The sequence below is a fragment of the Ornithodoros turicata genome, chromosome 2, assembly GCF_037126465.1.
Source record: "Ornithodoros turicata isolate Travis chromosome 2, ASM3712646v1, whole genome shotgun sequence".
Lineage (NCBI taxonomy): Eukaryota > Metazoa > Arthropoda > Arachnida > Ixodida > Argasidae > Ornithodoros > Ornithodoros turicata.
The window spans coordinates 56,440,676-56,460,330 of record NC_088202.1 but is presented as its reverse complement, the minus strand read 5'-3'; the positions used below and the strand labels follow the sequence as shown (position 1 = coordinate 56,460,330).

Sequence of the window (19,655 nt, the reverse complement as noted above, 5' to 3'; positions counted from 1 at the left end):
CTAAACCTACTTGTCTGATTTTTTTTTTTTTTTGCATCGTCTCACGTTAGCCTGCTTCCGTAAAAAAGTTTTCACTTCACAATTGCTCTTTCTATTAGAAGCGGGTAGGTGTAGGTAATGTGTCAGTTGGCTTTTGCACCATTGTTGGTTGATTCCTGACAAAATGTTACAATTACGTACCTACTATTAAGATTCATTACGTCGCTTGACTCATCCTTCTTTCATCAAGTGTCCACTACATGTATAATGAGTAAAAATTGGGCATAGGGTATATGGGTAGAGAAATTCCACAAACCGTGCAATTTTGGTCTGTTTCTGTTTTTCATACTGACAAAACAGGAATTGCTTTTATCGAGTATCTCTCAAACGATAATGATAGTTGTGAAGGTCGTTTTCGGGATCGTGTGCGGCTACACTTCTAATTTACTTGTACATTTCGCATTTTTGTCTGTTATGACTTTATATCAATAGCAGATGTATTCATTTGTAGCCGGAATTCGGGGACATTGTCCTAGAAGGCCCCTGTTTTGAAGCCATAAGGTACGGGAGCTTTCTGGCTTACTAACCTATATAACTTATATTTTAAATTCTTACTTAATTTTAAAATTACACATTATAAAGACACAAACCTCTTGTGCCTTTTCACCTACCTTCACTGCTGCTAACTGGTTACTAAAAGCTCAATGGGTCAACTTTTGGCAATACTAAATATATGCCAGTGTGTGCGCTTAATGCACTAAAAGCGCGTGTTGTTGCCTCCATTTAAAAAGCATTTCCTACCTTGGTAACAGACAAGCTGGCTCTCCTCACCTCAATATCCATTTCTGAAAATTTTCCTCCCCTCGCTTCACTTCAACCTCCTTCTCGAAAATTTTCCTCACCTCACCTCCCCTCAATGTCAATCTCATAGGTGCAGTGTCACGAGGGCTACGGCCGGCAAACGGCCTACACCCGTATCAAAAAGATAAATCATTACTTATAATTTTGTTCACTTCATTGGGTATTAAATTGAACTGGAGTAGCTGGCTCTGTTCATAAGCGCCACATTTTCAATTTTATTTTCATTACACTAAACCAAGCCAAGCCGAGATCATTCTTGAGACCGTAGATTTGCGTAAGATTTTCACGGTAGCAGCGCTACTAGTACTGCCGCTATGTACAACACTGCAGGGAAGCGATGTTTGTGGACGAGAATCGAACAAAAGGAACTTGGAACTTTCCCCCAAGTTACTTCGACAAAGTTACCTAAAAGAGGAATGAGAAGAGGTTACCGAAGAGGTTACTGGAGCTCAAAAGCAACGAGTTAAGTTGAAACTTACTGAAAAAAGTAGCTTAGTTCCAGTAACGAGTAACCCGCAACGCTGTAACCAAATAGCGTGCACAGGGCCAGATTTAATCAATTTCATCACACCACATTTGTTCCTGAAATGTTCGTTTTCGTTTCAACTGCAAAAACTGAACACAAAGATCAATTTCTTACTTTCGTCAGTTCTTCTATACGAGTTTAGTATTCATTATTGGACAGCTGGGCAAGACATTCTTGCGGTAACTTTGTGACTTAGCACACGCCACCACCGCACGTTCCATAAGGAATTTTGAAATCTAATTATAGTCTACCCAGCGCGAGTTCCACTGCACTTGTTATGGGAGAGCCTTTGTCACCCTCCATATGAGCATGCATGCCTTTTTGCATTCATTTCGCATTGACTAACTAGCATAGTTGACTCTTGGTAGGTTTTAATCTCCCCATGTCAACACATTATCTAGCTGCTGTTGTCTTGTTAGGTTTGGCAGGGCACAAACCTATTGACTAACTGTTGATTGTCCTACGGCTACCCCCTTCTCAACAGCAACCATGGCACAAAACACTGACGAACGCCTGCGTTAAGTGCATTTTGTTTTTGTTTTTCACGCTGTTTCCTGTTTCTCACCCGTTATTTTGGCCAATTATCAGATTCCCTTCTGCTGTCAGTTCTGAATCATGTAGGAAATGCTACAAGATAGGGATGTGCCCATGATTTTGACCTTGGGCGTGTGTGGTAGGGTGGTTGTGAGTCCAGGTTTGTGCCCGTTACTCCAAAAAAGTAATTGATTACGTTGCCATTACTCTTCTAGCAAAAATAATTGATTATCGTTTCAAATTACTCGACTCAAAATGTAATTGAGTAACGAGCATAAAAGTAACGCGTTACTCCGGCCATTACTTTCAATTCATGCAGACATTTCCGCCCCTAGCTGTGTGCCTCGAAAAAAAAAAGCCTAACTCCCAAGTGATTGGGACAGCTGAAATAGCCCGAAAGACTTGCGCCTGAGAAGCAAGCAATAATATGTTGCATATCTCAACAAATGAGCCACATAACGTTGCTATTTACACACTAACACAGTCACTGCTGAAGATTGTGGTCTTTCATTTTGCCGTATTTTCGTTTTTATTTTCTATTTTAAGATATCAGTGGCTGCTCTGAAGACCCACTCTACAGCAGCACTTGATAGAAATGACGTGCTGTAGGTCTGAAAAACACTTCCCGTATAGTCGGGTACCTGGTCAGAACTGAAGAGGAAGCGTTAATTGCTAGGACAAGATAGGTATACCGCTTTTGTATACCGCAACACAACATCATTCCCAATGACTTCGACCACAGGCATGTTGAAGCTGAAGTAGTCCTCCGTGTCTATCTTTTTTGATCGTTCGTTGTTCGCTTGCCGACTCCAAGTCCTTTCCTCAGTGCGATGACAGCGTCGCACATAAGCAGAAGAACCACAACGAACAGAGACCAGCCTAATTAAGTAGCCGAGTGTACTACTTCTTATTCCCTGTCAAGACGCTGACCTTTTGAGGGCTCAACAGTAGAAACGCTGAGGGACTGACAACTAATATGTCATTGGGAACTTCCACATGACTCACTCAATAGAATTACCTACCATAACCGGACACAGCACACTGGGAAGGAAGAGTAGTGAGATTAGGGAAAGGGGCATGTACAGCTCCCCGCAACCTTAACTTGAACGCCCTTTCGCGTGGCGGAGAAGGAGGAGAGACACCCAAGTGGGATTCAGCTGAACTATTAGGAGAGCGCGTTTCGGGCTGTTCCACTCGCGTCGCGTGTAGGGGTGTTTGGTTGTTGCTCAAACGCCTCGGAGGCAGGCGGGCGTTGGTTTCTGAAGACGCCGTTATCGGGATGGCGATTATTTGTGTTGCTTGTGTGAGATGATATGCTGGATGATATAGGCAATATCGGCGATATTCGAGGCATGGCCGCGTTGACAGCTAAGAATGATTGTGTGCACCCGAATGGACTAGCAATGATGCTGTATCAACTCGAGACGAAATAAACAAGGATAAAACAACTTTATGTTGTGATTGTGATTGGAAAGTTTAATCTCCTTGTGTGGCAATGCTTTACACCATTGCTGATGGTAACATGGTGAAATAAGGATAGAAGTGCATCATACATTTATTTTTGACTCAGGAAATAATGAATTTAAGTCAGCCGTAGTAGGTGGCAATTGAAACAGGACAACTTGTGCCTTTCCTTTTCATGTCGCTACATTTGCAAGTGTTCTTGACGGTCAATACATCCTTGTACGTATTCGGGCTGTCCCGGGACTAGCCCATGCCTTGAGATGCTCCCTAGCAGTTTGGGGCGTTCAGCCGTCGCCTGGTGAAGAGCTTCAAGTCCTTTGGAACTCTATGTGTTACTTTTCTCTCTGAAGTCTTATGTTAAACGTTATAGCAGTTTATGCAGACTACAGGTTATATCTATGCGGATCTTCTTTATGCAACGATGTATTGACTGTCAAGAATACTCGCATGTCTAGCGACATGAAAATGCACAAGCTGCCCTGTTTCAATTGCCGTTTCGGTACCCTATGTCATAATGTGGAGATCACTGCTCACACTTACTACGGCTGACTTAATTTCATTATTCCCTGACTCAAATAAATGTATGATGCACTTCTATCCTTATTTCACCATGCTACCATCAGCAATGGTGTAAAGCATCGCCACACAAGGAGATGAAACATTCCAATCACAATCACAACATAAAGTTGTTTTATCCTGGTTTATTTCTTCTCGAGTTGGTCATTGCTAATCCATTCTGGTGCACACAATGCCTCGAATATCGCCGATATTACCGATATCATCCAGCGTACATCTAACATAAGCAACACAAACACTCGCCATCCCGATAACTGCGCCTTCAGAAAGCAACGCCCGCCTGCCTTCGAGGTATTTGGGCAACAACCAAACACCCCTACACGCGAGTGGAACAGACAGAAACGCGCTTTCCTAATAGTTCAGCTGAATCCCACTAGGGTGTCTCTCCTCCTTCGCGAGCGGCGTTCAAGTTAAGGTTGCGGGGAGCTGTACACTACACACCGACACTTTTCATTGAAAGAGACAATTGATGTAGACCAGTAAATTAAAAACGTACTTTGATGCACCGTTTTATCCCAAATACGCAAGAAAAGGAAAAAATCGAGATGATTAGATTTGTGATGATGATGATGGTGGTAGAAGAAAAAATATGGAGATGTGACCCCGCTCACCGTAGCACAAGCTACACCAGATCTAGTAGAGGGGAAAAAAGGAAGAGAGCTCTGCTATGCTCTTAACGAAGATGATGAGTGACAGCTGTGCACCCAGACGATGAATCGCAGGCCATATTCGCAAGCATTAGGTTTGTTACAGCGCTCGAGTACTGGCTTTCCTGGTTTGCGCACGGGTGTGATGATGATAATGAACAGAAAATAGTCATCACCGCTGGACCAAAAATCATCAATGTGGACATCCGTTTCCCCCATATCACTTGTTCATGCAAGACCTCATGCACACTCGAAGAAAAAAAGGTGTTTTCTGGGTGTAATTGGGGAACCACTTTAGCCTGCTCACACTAGGCGAACAACAGCAGAACACGCGATGAAAAGCACGTACTCGCAGATGTTTTGCATTTCTTTCGTGGTCTTATCACACTGGGAAAACAAAAACTCTGAGCAACAACAGCGCTAGCGAACATTGCTTTGCAAAACATATGATGTTCTGCCCGTGCTTTGCAATGCACGCACACCGCACGAGCTCTAGTCAAAAAGCGCTAGGAAAACAATCCATCATGGAGGACGCTTTGGCGATACGGCGATACTGGTGTGGTATGTGGCTGATGATTCCATGGGCAACGACGATGGTGACATTTTGGCAGCACTTGCGCTGTACAAATCAGAAACGAGGGACGACAACGATGAGAAACAACGACAACGAAGGTGGTGGGTCAGGTCGTGGTTGCCATGAGGTGCAGGGATGCTATGAGAACCTCGAGCAGACCATGATAACTATTGGCAATGAATCAGGATTAAGACACACATATGTGAGGAGCTTCTCCATTCCGTGATACCGTAGAAGCAGGTCACGCCCTTCCGTCTCGTGATTGAACCCAGAGGAAGGTTGACCATCACATTCAGGGCCCGCTTGCACGAAACATTCCTAAATGCAACACTTGGCAAGTGTTGCACTAACGCGTTAGTGCACTAAGTTTAGGGTTGCAGATAAGTCGCTTGCACGAACACTTTGACGACCGCCCTAAGTTAAGTGTTCTAAAGTGGATCGTGGCCACGAGCAGTAGCAGTTTTCGGAGGCTCTCATTGGTAGAAAGAGAACTTCCGGAGTTCATCCCAGGAAGTCGTGCGTCACGGCATGTTTGGATTGTGGGAAGTCGTCTGCTTCTGCCGTCGCACGTAAACAGTTTGTAGAACCAAAGTAAGGTATTGTAATATCACTGTAGCTGCAAGACCACGTTAGGTCACTTGTTGCGTACTTTCGTTAAATAAAATAAAGCCTGTGGCCCAAAGTATGTCTCGAATTGCTCGATGATTGGGAATTTATCGCCACCGGCAGTGCCGGTGAGAGGCACGTAGCGCGGCGATCATTTTGAGAAATGTTGCTAACGAAAAGCACAAAAGGTACGGCACCCACAGCATAGAAAAATCAGACGTTGTTAGTATTGCGAGGAAAATGAGTACTCTATTGCGAGATACAGTTGGTGCCGACGACGAATCTTCGCTACTATGAGTTGAGGCTGGGGAACAGTTTACTTTAACAATTTACTTAAAGAGTGCATATGGCTCGTGCTTAATACCTCGAGGCCGAGACGCTAACTGATTCTCTCCTCGGCCGTACGGAAACCTGAGAGCGCGCTAAGAGCGACCACAGGTGTTCAAAATACCGGATGCCTGTCGGCTCGCGTTATCTGATCCTTGCGTGCCGATTCTGTGTGCGTCTGTGTTAGCTATTTGGCTGAGTCCGTCGGGTTGTACAATCTCACATCCCACCGGTGCTTAAGAAGACCAAAAGTGCAAAATGCTGCACGAAAGACTAATAAAGTTCATAGTCCTGAAGATGAGATGGGCGTCTCCTGGAACGTTGAGGGCGGTGCTCGCTGCTCGAATGAGAAGGCAATGGAGAAGCCTGAGTGTCTCCAAGATCTGCCGGTTGTGTGTCGTGGTTGGGCTCTGGAATGGCGACTGGCGAGACTGGGGGGTTGTATGTCTTGATCTGTGACACATGCACCATTCGTGGTTGGTTCAAGAGTCGTGACCCATAACTTGACACACGAAGAGCTTTGAAGGTTCCTGGGGTCAGCTGTTCTACCAAACGGTACACACCGTTAAAACGAGGTGACAGTTTTCCGTGTTGTATGGGTACTTGGCGTTTGACCCACACAAGGTCACCCACACTGAAGTTGTGAGGTCGGTGGTTGCGGTCATAGATTTCTTGCTGTGAAGCCTGGGCTGCTTCGGACCATTGCGTCGCAACATCCAGTATGCGTTCAGCAAAGTCCGATTGCTTAATGGGGCGATGGAGCTGCAGAGGTATCTTGTGCACATAGCCAAACAACAGCTGAAATGGAATGAAGCTCGTGCTTGAGTTCACTGAGGTGTTGATAGCGAAGGCAGCTTCGTGAAGTATCTTGGGCCAGGATAGGGGTTCTAGAGCGCAGATTTTGCGTAAGACCGAGAGGAGAGTCCCATTGCTTCTTTCGACAAGGCCATTACCTTCTGGTCGATATGCTGTGGAGTAGTGAAGCTCTACACAGTGGAGTCGCATGAAACGCTTGAACTCTGTCGACTCAAAGGCTGAGCCGTGGTCAGAGAGGCAGTGGTCTGGTGTACCATAGTTATAAAATACCTGATGCAAGTGCTTTATAACGTCTTGTGCTGAAGTGGAGCTAACTGCAGCTGGTGCAATGAAGCGAGTTGCAAAGTCAATGACGTTTAAAATGTACTTAGTAGACGAGCTGGGCGGCATGGTGACGTGGTCAATGGCAATGCTTGAGAAAGAGACGTCAGACGTCGGCATCCTGCCAAGGTGACCGACATTGCGTGATGTCGGGCGATTGTACTGCTGACAGGTTTGGCACGATGACACATAACTTTCGACTGATTGTTCCATGTTTGGCCACCAGTACACTCTTAACTCGGTACCCTTTAGTAAAGGGTAAAAAATCGCAATATTTTACCCTCTATTTCAGAAGCTACCAGGTACCCTCTGAGCGACCCCTTTTATAAAAGTTACAAGGAAACCCACTAATTAGAGGTTACGGCCTTCAATCCAGCACCTGCCCGTAAAGGTTACGCCAACGTGCGGTTTTTATACAGGATGTTTATTTTTATTCGCAACAGAGTAGCGCTCATTTGGCAGGTGGGTTATGTGAATTTTTGCTAATTAATCGATCCGTAGTTACAAACACATGCGTCAGGAAATGTCGGAAATGTTTGTAACTACGGATGGGTTAATTTGCGAAAATTAACATAACCCAAATGTCAAATGAGCGCTGGTGTGATTCGAATAAAAACAAACACCCTGTGCGTGGGATATGGACAGACCTTTACACAACACACCAAGGTACCAAAATGAACCAGCAGAAAAGGAGATCTTGAACATATGTATATTACAAAAACAGAAGTCTGTCAAGAGGTGACACATTGTGCACAAGTGCGATTCTGATGTGCGGAGAAACCATGGTCGCTTTACCATGTATGTGGAAAAAAAGAACTATATTCTAAGTGAGAAGCAATGCATAAAAGTGCGAGGAAGCCAGCGAGTCAAAACAACTGACCTATGTTTGCCAAGCTGAACAGACCCAATGAAATGGAGAATTGCAGCAGAAAAAAATTTATTCCACATTCGTGTTGCACAGGCGAGCGCAAATGGCAATACAGTATTACATAAAACGCACACAACCTTGAGGAATATGAGTGTACAGTAACGCAGGAGACACTACCTTACTGCGTTATCAGCGTTGGAGGCGCTCTGGGACGAGTTTGTGAGGTACTGCATTGCGCTGGTGACGGTATGTGAACCTGCATGTGGGATCCTGGGAACAAAAGTTTGAGCAATGAGAGTAACATTTACGGAACCATTCAAATCCGTACAAAGCACAAGCTATAAAGCAGCATAAATGCGGGAAGGCGTTCACTCCGCGATTGAGTCTTAGAATATCGTAAGAACACAACAAGTAGGAAGCTGCGAATTATATATCTCGATGCATATATCCGCAGCTCGCAAAATGCAAGTAAGAGCAGAAAAGTAGCAAGCGTTAGTGGCGTTCATATGCAGGACCGCAAAACGCTTGCCATAATCACAACAAACATGCGCTAAGAGCTCTTACTATCAAATTAAGCACGTACCTAGCACAAAATGTACACTTACCCAGTGTATGAAGTGTGTGAATTAGGGCTGCGGTGGTGACGTCCGTTTTCGGTTATATATTCTTTGCAATCTTCGCACTCACTACACTTTCCCCTGAGAACACCGAAAATATCCTTGTTTGCTAGCGACATCTAGCTTTTCCGTTCTTTTTGACGATACTATGATAAACGCGAGGAAAACCACTGATTAAAACAGATTACACTTGTTAACGGACGGATGACGAGCGTTAAGCGTTTCAAGGAAACCGCTCTCAGTGTGGATAGACCTAGACCAGGCTCGGCTACGCAGCGAAATCGGAAATCTTGGTGGTTGCGGCATTGACAATGGTTTTCCACCCTTTAGAAAGAAACATACTATCAGTATTCCAGACTGCGAACTTATAATCTGTGTTCATACAGCATTGATAACATGTAGTAGTCGAACGATAAGACAAGAAACGATACATTTAACAAACGATAAGAAACTAACAAAGAAATTATCGTTGGAGATTTCGCTTAGAAGTTACAGTGTCGGAGTAGAGGGTACATTTATAAGTTACAACAAGCTGTTTTTGTTTTTTCCGAGATGTAACTTCTATTCGTGTTGTAAAGACATGACCTTGGTCGCTTTTAACCTCTAAATATACGTTACAGTGGTGTAACCTATAAGAAATCTCGAAATCTACGTCTATATAGAAGTTACATGTTTCTAAAAGTTACAATAAAAGGTACGGGTTTAAGAGTGTAGCGGGCTTGCACCTTTTGGAGTGTTAGCTGTGTACCGAAATGTCCTGCAGAGGAATGCAGCGCTTGAAAAACGGCAGGGCGTAGTGCTGCTGGGGCGACAATGACATATACGCCTTGCGAAGTGCGACGGTACAAAATGTTGTCTATGACGCTGAACTCTGACGATTCCTCTTCATTGGAAAGGTCCAGAAGAATTGCGTGGCATTCAGGATCTTCCTGTTGCATTGTAGAGAGGGACTGAGAGGACTGTGTGGCAGCACATGACAAACGAGACAAGTGGTCTGCCACCACGTTCTGCCGACCTGGGCGATGCTGAACTGAAAAGTCAAACTCAACCAGATCCATTATCATAGAAGTGAATCTGCGAGAAGACTTTACGCTTTTTGTCAGGCATGCTACCGTCCAATTGTCTGTTACGAGGATACATTTTCGGCCAAGGAGATAATGCCGAAACTTTGCTGTAATAGCCCAGTGCACGGCTATACATTCCCACACGTTGCTGTGTAGATTGCACTCGTCTGGCGTGAGGGCGCGGCTGGCATAGCTGATAACAACTTCTTTGTTGTGGTGTACCTGCGCAAGCACTGCACCTATGGCAGAGCCTGATGCATCCGTGGTAACTGTTGTAGGGGCGTTGGCATTAAAATGGGCAAGAAGTGGAGGCTCCGTGAGGGCCCTGCGTATCGTTTGGAATGCCCCTTCACACTCGGGTCTCCAGTAGAATATCTTGGACTTAATAAGGGCCTGCAGGGGTGCTGAAATTTTAGCGAAGTCCTTGATGAAGCGACGGTACAAGCTGGCAGTTTGAACCCACGAGATAACTTGCTTCTGAGTGCGAGGAGTTGGGATAGGACTCATAGCAGAGGCTTTGTCAGGGTCTGGCCGATGACCTTCGCTTGATATGACGAAGCCAAGAAACTTAATGGACTGTAGACCAAAGCGGCACTTGTCCAGAGAGTCCTTTAGTCCACTGTCTTGGAGAATGCTGGCAAATGTGGTAAAAGACTGAGCGTAGATGAGGACATCATCGAGGTATACGAATACCAGATTTGTCCGGGCGAGGCGCAAGATCGTGGAAAACTGTTTGCATGATGCGCTGGAAAGTGGACGGCGCATTCTTCAAACCGAATGGCATTCGTGTCCACATGTATGTGTCATGATGAGTAATAAATGCTGTCTTTTCGTAGTCCTGGGGGCGAAGGCTGACTTGCCAATATGCACATTTCAAGTCCATTGTTGCGAAATATGCGCAATTTGCAACGTCTTGGATAATGTCTTCTATGATGGGCAAGGGGTGCACGACAGAGATCGTACGCTCGTTTAACGGCGCGTAATTCACGCAAAGCCGTTTTTTGTCTCCACGTGACACTACAACGACGGGAAAGGCTCATGGTCCCGAGGCGGGAAGTATGATGCCTTGGTTCAAGAGCTTCTTTATCTGGTTTTCAATGAACTGTCTGTCTTCCGTCGTATATCTGTACGGGCTGCGGCTATATGGCAAGGCATTGGGCAAGAGGTCGATGCGATGCTGCGTACCCGCGAAGTGACCAAGGTCGTCTTCATGGCGTGCGAATACCTCCATATGTTTAGCCAAAATATCCGTTATGGTTGACTGCTGGCTGGTCGATAACTGATCTCCTACGTGTGCTGCTGGAAGGTCTGGATGAACTGGAAGGTGCAGAGTGCCAGCTGAGGGCGTAGCGTTGGCATTATGTGAAAACAATGGCGGAGCTTCCTGAGCCAGAGTCCGCCACAGTGGCTGGTCTTGTGAAGGCAAAGGGTCATTTTGTAGGCAGTCTGGTGACGCAACTTGCAGTTGTGCAGCGAAATTTGAGTGCGTCAGAATGACGGCATTAGCCATTTGTGGAGCTAGCTTCTGAGCTGCGGTGACTATCACGCCAGAGGCCGCGTGCTGGAGCTTGACTGGCCTAGGGGGTTCGAAGATGATACGGGCATGTGCGGATTCGAACCAATCTTCACCAATGATGAAGGGAAGAACATTATGTTCCAAAACGGCAGCTTCGACGATACCTGTAATAGTACCGATCGCTATCTTCAGCAAGGCTGTGCCTGCTGGGAGTACTGTGCTACCTCCAACGACAGCGAGTGGCGGCATAGTCCAAGGATTCAGCATGTGACCAGGGACGAGAGATTTCGAGATCAAGGTGATCTTTGATCCTGAATCTGGGAAGGCCTCACATTCTCCTATTCCCGTGACACTCGCAGTAAAAAATGGGCATTGCAATTGTGATCCCTCCAAGGCCATCGGAGTGCCGTGCAAAGAGGGTTGTGACGTTGTTGCCGGACTTGGGGTGCTTACTGACGAAGGCGCCGAAGAGCGGCTGCTGCGGCACTTTGACGCTAGATGACCAAGCTTTTTACACTTGCACCATACTGCTTGTGACAGGTCTTGATCACTGCGAAAAGCTGGTGCGCCGTACTGGGCTGAAATAGCTTCGTACCTGGCTTCCTGCTGGTCTGCTGGCAAGTCCGCTATGCGAGGACGAGAATGTGATGATGCAACTGCTGACGACTGGGAAACTGACGCTTGTGTTGATGGTTCCGATGGCTTAGTTGTCCGAGGCGACTTTGTGGCAGGCTTCTGTTGTGCAGATGTCGACGATGAGGGACTTGCGTTGTTTTGCTGATAAGCACATTTGTCGAGACTGCAACAGGTCGTGATAAAGCCTTTAACCGTTTGTGGCCTGTTGGCTGCTAGGGCTGCGGAGATGTGTTGCTCACGTATACCTTGAAGCAAATAGTCAATTTTTTGCGCGTCGCTGAGAGTGACAGGACAGCGTTCAATGACCCGTAGCTTCGCAAAAGCGTACTGATGGAGAGACTGACCATGTTCCTGAGTCAGTTTCATGACTTGGTTTTGCCACTCAATCAGGGTCAAGTCCGGAGAAAACGTTTCTTGAAGAGCTGCGCTCCCTGTTGTCCAAGTGTCAAACTGGCTTCCAAACGCGAGGTGCCAATTACGAGCAGCGCCTTTGAGCTTGCTTGCGGCAATCAGGCGGGTCGTAGCGTCCTCCCAACACGCAAGTTGCTGGACACGGCGAACATCCTCCAACCACATTTTAACATTTTGCTTCCGTGAGTCTTCGAACTGTGGTATGGATGATGACAGATCCGGCAGCGTAGTTAGAGTTGTCGTCGGGCGTGGCATATGCTGAAGCAAAACTGACAGGTTTTGTAGCGTGGCGGGGTCCAATTGTACCGCGGGGGCTCCTGTGCTGGTTGAAGACGTCTGTTCGAGAGGCGGAGACGCTTCACGTTGCGCATTAATATTTGTCAGCAAACGTTGCACGAGTTCATCCTTCGGACCGGCACTGTCCAACGGCCGTGCTTCCAGTTCTTCTCTGAGAAGTTCTACACTGAAGCGCGACATTGTAGCAGCGTCTAACTGTTCCCAAACGATACCTTGCAAGGCGTTGAAACGGCGGGGCTTGGCGTGTAGATCAAATGCTTGGCAAGGCGATGATAAGGCTTCAAAGGGGCTTGCTGTTGTGGCTGAATGGCTGGCTAAGGCTTATGGTCGACTGCGCCAAATATGAGTTGAGGCAGGGGAACAGTTTACTTTAACAATTTACTTAAAGAGTGCATATGGCTCGTGCTTAATATCTCGAGGCCGAGACGCTAACTGATTCTCTCCTCGGCCGTCCGGAAACCTGAGAGCGCGCTAAGAGCGACCACAGGTGTTTAAAGGGACTCTGACCAGAAACTGTGGGAGCTCTCTCGTACCTGTAGTCGATAAAGCACCCAACAAGGACTCTCCATGCGAAAATTCACGCATTAAAACCCCACGGTTTCTCTAAACTCGAATTTTAAACATTCGACTTCATCCGAGTGCAGCACGCCTAGCGCCAAACCGAGAAAACATACGTTTATATAGAATATCCACCCCGGTCCACCATCAAGATGACGTCAACACGGGGGCCACTCGCAACACCCACAATTGGCTCAAACGCGTCACGTGGTCACGCAATATCTGTCAATTTTCTTCATGAAATGGCATCTCTACGTTAATATGTTTTTGTTACAGAGCCTCAAAAAGAAAAGTATACCCTGCATTTATCACCTGCAACAGTTTCTACGATTTTCTTTTCAATCTGTACACGGCGTTGGATATATGCTTCCGTATCCGGTCAGCTGTAATGGATGCCGTATGCCGAGCTTGCGAACTGCGAACTTGTGTCACTCCCGGTTCATCCTCTTTGTTGGGGTCATTGGGTTGGTGTTAGAGTTGGTCACCATATTCTGAACGTTTCACCTATCGTTGCGGTGTACTGTTCTTGATCTGCTGCGAAGCGACGAACCGCAACGGCAGTCACTCGCCTCTGCGAAATTCTGTCTGCTGCATCTCGAAGGAGCATGGGGACCTGATGATACCTTCAACTAAAGAAACCAAATGTGCTCTCGTGTGGTCCTGACGGAAAAGTAGTATCAACAAGGTTAGCACATTTATTTTTCAGTTCCAAGTCTACGTACTGAAAACCATGCAGGTGCAGTCGATCATTCTGTAGCTGTTGTGTAACGCGTATGCTTTCTTACATATCCCACAGAACCCTCCACTTTTTCAACCAAGTTATCTTTATGAGATCCTTCTGATGGCTTTTTACTAGGCTATGCCGCTCCGAAGCATTGAGATGACGAAGCGTCGTGGTAGCTGCTCCTCTGCCTTCGAAAGATGAATCAGTCATTCCACACTGTGCTTACTGGCTTTGTATAGAGTCTGGCAAATCCGACAGACTTGGACTGCCTTTTTCAAGAAAGTTTGAAATGTAAGTATGTGTATACTGGTTTCACATATCCACCACATATTGAGCGTGTGTATGATTGTACTTTATATGCTACAGCGTATCAGCGTACATTATTATTCAACACATAGTGTGGCAAACTCGACATCAGTCACACAAAGCCAACAATTGCCTTTTCTTCAATTGCTTATTTTTATCATATCATGTTTTTGTCTATATCTCAATTTACCAGCCAACAAAGTATATTATTTTAGTATAATCGTCTGATATTTAACAAGTCACAGTTTTACCATGGTTTTGGCGCACTATAGCCCGAGTTGATTATGCGCCATTAAATTGAATCATCTTCAACTGCCATTATTCAATTGAAGTGCCAGGTGGATATAATGATATGGCGAGATATATTTTTTGCTGTCATCCTGGAATTGCTCATTTCAGAAGAATAGTCACTGTGAAGTTTGTTTTCGTTTTCGGAAACATTAAGAGGACTAAAACCAAACACTTTTCTTTCAGAGCATCCCTTATGCACCTGCATTTCAATTCCAATCTGTATTACAAGAATGACAGACCACTCAACAGAGATGAACATCTGAAAGTGAAAGAGCTGGAACGAAGATACGTTAATATGTGTCAAATGTTCTTAGTATGTGTGCGAGTCGAGGACATAGGTCTCAAGCTAATTCCTGTCTTCAGAAGAGGTGACAACTATGCTCCTTCCATCTATTAACCAACTCCACTTTTTAGGGTTTCCTGTAAACTAATGGAGCACATCATGTACTACCACGTTGTCAACCAAGTTGAGTCTGTCAATTTCTTTTTTTAAATTCCAGAAATCATTCTCGTTGCCTATTGTTTTGGGGGTGCCATTCTTGCAGTCACATGAAGCACTGAAGGGCCAATTTAAAAAGTAAAGGCAGTCTGATTTATGTTCTTGCCGACATGGCACAGCGTATGTACGAGGTAGCTCCATTTCAGAAGCCTGAGAACACTCAAAGTGTTCAAACACAAAATTAGAACACTCAAATTAGTGTGCTAGCATCAGATATGGTGTACAGCATTACATATTTGCTTTTGCTAGGGCAACTAAGAAGGGTGGATAGAAAGGCAGTTACAACCTGTTTCCACAAAAGACACTCAGATTCATTAGCAATTTCCTCCAAGAGAGCCAAGGCTTTTTCTAGATTACTAGAACATGGGTACCTGGTTATAAATAACAAGAATTCATCTACCAGAAGTCAGTGTTTCACACACCCTGCTTTCCATCAACACTATTAAAAGCTGTGTCCCCCAAACCTGCACAAAATTCCTGGAGAGTCTTTACTGGACACTGTTGCTGTCCCTCTCACCAGGTGATCTCTATGAACCTGATTCACAGATCTGGATGCACTGCCTGAGCTAACTTCAGCATGCTTTCCCAACACGAATGGTAACTGCTATGAGGAGTGTTGTGCTTACTGAAAGCAACATGAAATGCTGTACCTTGACAGGTAATGTTGATATCCTTCTTAAGACCATAGAGAGATGTTCCTTGCTCCCTTTATTCCAAATCTTACTATCAGACGCAAGCCCACTTGCCACCAAGCCAATGAGTTGTGCCTCACAGTCAGTGCAATCAAGGGAATCTATCACCGAGGCTCAGAAAAGCTGTTTTCCATCGGGATCTGATCCAGCACAGAGCCGTGAGTAGCCCCGTGAAAGCACCAGGGTTTCTTCGAATTTTAGATGTGCCAGCGTTTGTTTTCCTCCCCTCCTTCTTTTTATGTAGTAGCTGATTACGTTAGCCTTGTACTGCTTTGGAGATTGAAGATGTGGAGATGATGTATGAGGTGGGACTAGGCCCATATGCAAAATGAGGCAAAGTGTGACTATGTACAAATCTTCTGAGAATGTTAATGTATCATTCACACAAAGAGAGGATTAGTGTTACATCTTTTTCCGGTTTTTATATTTATTTATTTATGAATATATCTCAAAGGCCATCGCAGGCATTACATGAGGGGGGACATCAACATGGGTCACTTAACAAATATGGAAGTCACAAGGAACATACATATTTGGAAGACAAGACTATTTTTCGTCCGTTCATCAGTCTTGCTCAAGAAATTGGTCACTGTAGCAATGGTACACAATGTCACGAAAGGAGTGCTCATCTATCGTTCCGCAAGACTAATTAAAAAGGACGAGGGTTGTGTTTCAACACAACATATTGAACTCATGAACCATGCATCATCCTGAGAGCTATAGATCATCCTAAATACAGATGCTGAATTATTTTAAATGTGATAGACGAGATGTGCGAAGAGGTACCCCCAGTTAGGATCTTGGGTACTTGAAGCCTGTGGCATTTTCTGTGGGAAAGGCTGACAGACCCTCTTCACTGCACAGGCTGGGATGACCATGATCTTGTTTTTCCCAAGCTTGTGCCACACTCACCTTGCAAACTGGCGATACGCAGTGTATCTGCATCGTCTACACAGATGTACATAAAATATAGTTTAGGCAAATAGGTAACCGGTTACAGTACAGTATGTGTGCAATGTCATTTCTACACGTACCTGAGAGCAACTGCAGTTTACCTGCCCACACCTTGTACATTACTACACATGCTGTGTTCTTTTAGAACCCAACATTGTTTTACTTTTCACTGAATCGACAATCAAGAACACTCACTATCGCTAAAAACCTACGCTAAAACCTTATGCACAGGGCAATACATAAAAACGTGACTCAGGACACAGCACACTGACAATTACAAAATTGCCTATATTGGTTTTCTCCAGTTCAGAGTTGTGTACTGTATAGCCTTTTTATGTGCTGCGCCCTGTACTGGAGTTTTTGACGACTTTATTGCAGGACCAGAACAGTTTTGGGCGCCCAAATTTTAACATCGTTCGACAAGGACACATGTGACTTACTTGTGAATATAGTCGCTCATAGGTTCGCGCTGCCCACGGAGTTCAATATGCGACCTTCAGTACAGTCATATTAAAGAACAGAACTTGGAAATCTTTGTGGGTTGTAATGCACTCATACTGCAGTCATTCGGCAGTGTTTTCGAGCTCCTTGCAGCACAAGCATTCGATCTCCTTCGGCATTATGACACACCAGCCACACCGGCACCATGAACAGCAAGTGCGCATTAGATATCAGAACACGAAATTTCTGAGAACGTTTACATGTTCGATCACAGTGTGCGTTAAAAAGCTCATCGCTTACCTGAAGACAGGCGACTCATGCTGTTTGCTTCATCTGTGACTGATGTTCGTAGAGCTCTAACTTCGTCTCGCATTCGCGGCATCGGCGACGTTTCGAAAGCCTACCGAGCTGTTCAGCACGCAGAATTTTCTTCTCGATCGCAGAAAGGCAGAAAGAAGTTCCGGGCTCGAAGTCTCCGCATTTCTTCCTTCGACGTCCATATTGAAGATCGCTTTCCGGACGGATGCCGGTGCTCTCACAAACTCACTAACAACAGAACTTCCGGTCCGGGCGCCCAATGAAACGTGGCCCTCGTGATTTCGTCACGCACACGGAAATTGGCGGATGTCCACTGCAAAGAGGCTAGATTTCGGCCCCGATTGCGCGAGTTGAGGAGGAAAAGCGAAGCCGGTTTTCAGCTCCCCGTTTGGCAAACTTTGCCTCCGCGCACAGCCAAAATATTTCGCGTGTGGCTTGGAGGCATATTATACCTTCGTAATAGATGCAAACGAAATATTTGTCGAACTTCTGGTCAGAGTCCCTTTAAAATACCGGATGCCTGTCGGCTCGCGTTATCTGATCCTTGCGTGCCGATTCTGTGTGCGTCTGTGTGAGCTATTTGGCTGAGTCCGTCGGGTTGTACAATCTCACACTACACGGTTCATAGCGGCTGACATGTTAGTCCTAAGCTCTAGTGCGGAAGATTAGGGTGCTCCTAGGACCCTTAGCCAGCGTCCTAAATTGCGCGGAGCGAGCGCCACCACTTTAGTGTTGTAGAAATTTCGTGCAAGCCACTTGCGGCTCCGGCACTACACTAAGTGGGAAACTCGTTAAGTATTGCACTAAGTTTGTTTCGTGCAAGCGGGCCCAGGTACCTTGCTACAGGTAAGTCGAGTACAACTACTTTGCTAAAGGCTAAAGGCGAAATGCTTCGTGTTACCCATGTAAAATCTTCATACTAAGGGGAAATAGACAAGGGGACATCGCACGAAACTGAGACGGCACAGAAGGCTCTCTGGTCACTTATTAAAGTTAGTTGCAAATGTTCATGTGATGCAACTGCAGTTCGAGACACATTCAATGCATATTTCTTCAATGAAGGTGTAGTGAGTGGCCGAGCGTTTGCTGCAAGACCAGCTACAAGCTGCCGCTACAAGAACAGGTGCAAATAAATTGTCTGCAACAGTTCTCCTGAGAGAGTGACTTCGTTGAACACTCACATACACCATATACCACATGACATGGTACGACATGAGCGAAATTTTCTCCTTGACCTAATTAGAAGTGCAACGGGCGACAGTGGCAATAGATCTGCCATATTTAATTTCTCTACAAGTTTGATCCACAAATTAAACGAAAACTGGCCATTAACAAGGCTCTCCACGAAGTTCGCTGAAACAATACTTCTTGCAGAAGTGGTAGCAATGTGGGGGTGGTAAACATTGCTTCCAGCATCCTGTGTTTGCTCGAAGCAACCTCAAATTCTCTAGATCCAGGGAAGTTCCCTAGGGCTTGCAAGGCAAACTGTGGACAGCAGTGCTTTGCATTCCGAAAATCGAGCAATGTCCAAAACACAGCTTTATGTTCGGCGCGTATGTTCGCCATGCATGTTTTCGTTCATGATTTCAATCACACTGGCAAAACACTTGCTTTGTTCGTATGTCCTACGCGTGTTTCCACAGTATGAGAGGGTGTTCGCCGAACGTGCTCGTGAAACATTGTTCGCCAGCAGTTTTGCTTTCGTGTTTTGCTCATGCTTTGCTATTGCTTCGCGTTTTGTTCAGCTAGTTTGAGACGTGCTATACACCCCACGCTTGCTCTGTACTCCCGGTGGTGTCACAGAACACCGCTGAAGAACCTATTTTTTTCCTCTCGATGGGTTTGGGGTGGCCAACTACACCCGTGGTCGCGCAGTACGTGGGCTGAACATGCAGAGTTCAGAGTTCATCATTGCATGTATGAGGACAACATGCGGAGTAATTGGGCATGCGCAAAAGGCAATCATCCAGTTTGGGACGCGCGTGACATTTGAGAGCGGATGGCTAATGGCTTCCGATTGTCGAGCGTTGAATTTTCACTATCCTTGTTGATGATGATTATTCAGGTTTTTATGACGCACGGTCAACTAAGGTCATAGTGTGCCAAAGCTATGATGAAAAGACAATAGGGATGGTTGGTGACTATGTAAAAGCAGGAAAATTAAACTAAAATCATCGTTTTAGAAAGGTTTAGACATTAAAACACGATACATGAGCAAAGCTGGGTAAAACT

The 19,655-nt window shown here is 45.5% G+C and overlaps 1 protein-coding gene across 1 annotated transcript; it reads right to left on the bottom strand.

Annotated features, from left to right (window-relative positions):
• Positions 1-6,367: 6,367 nt before the first annotated feature.
• Positions 6,368-7,351, bottom strand: LOC135384672 (uncharacterized). Its single transcript, XM_064613863.1, has one exon. It carries the CDS (start codon positions 7,349-7,351, stop codon positions 6,368-6,370), a length of 984 nt encoding a protein of 327 aa, XP_064469933.1.
• Between the last annotated feature and the right edge of the window lie 12,304 nt (positions 7,352-19,655).

Coding starts and splice junctions, on each gene's coding strand:
- LOC135384672 (XM_064613863.1), bottom strand. CDS start 7,351: ATGCCGACGTCTGACGTCTCTTTCTCAAGCATTGCCATTGACCACGTC.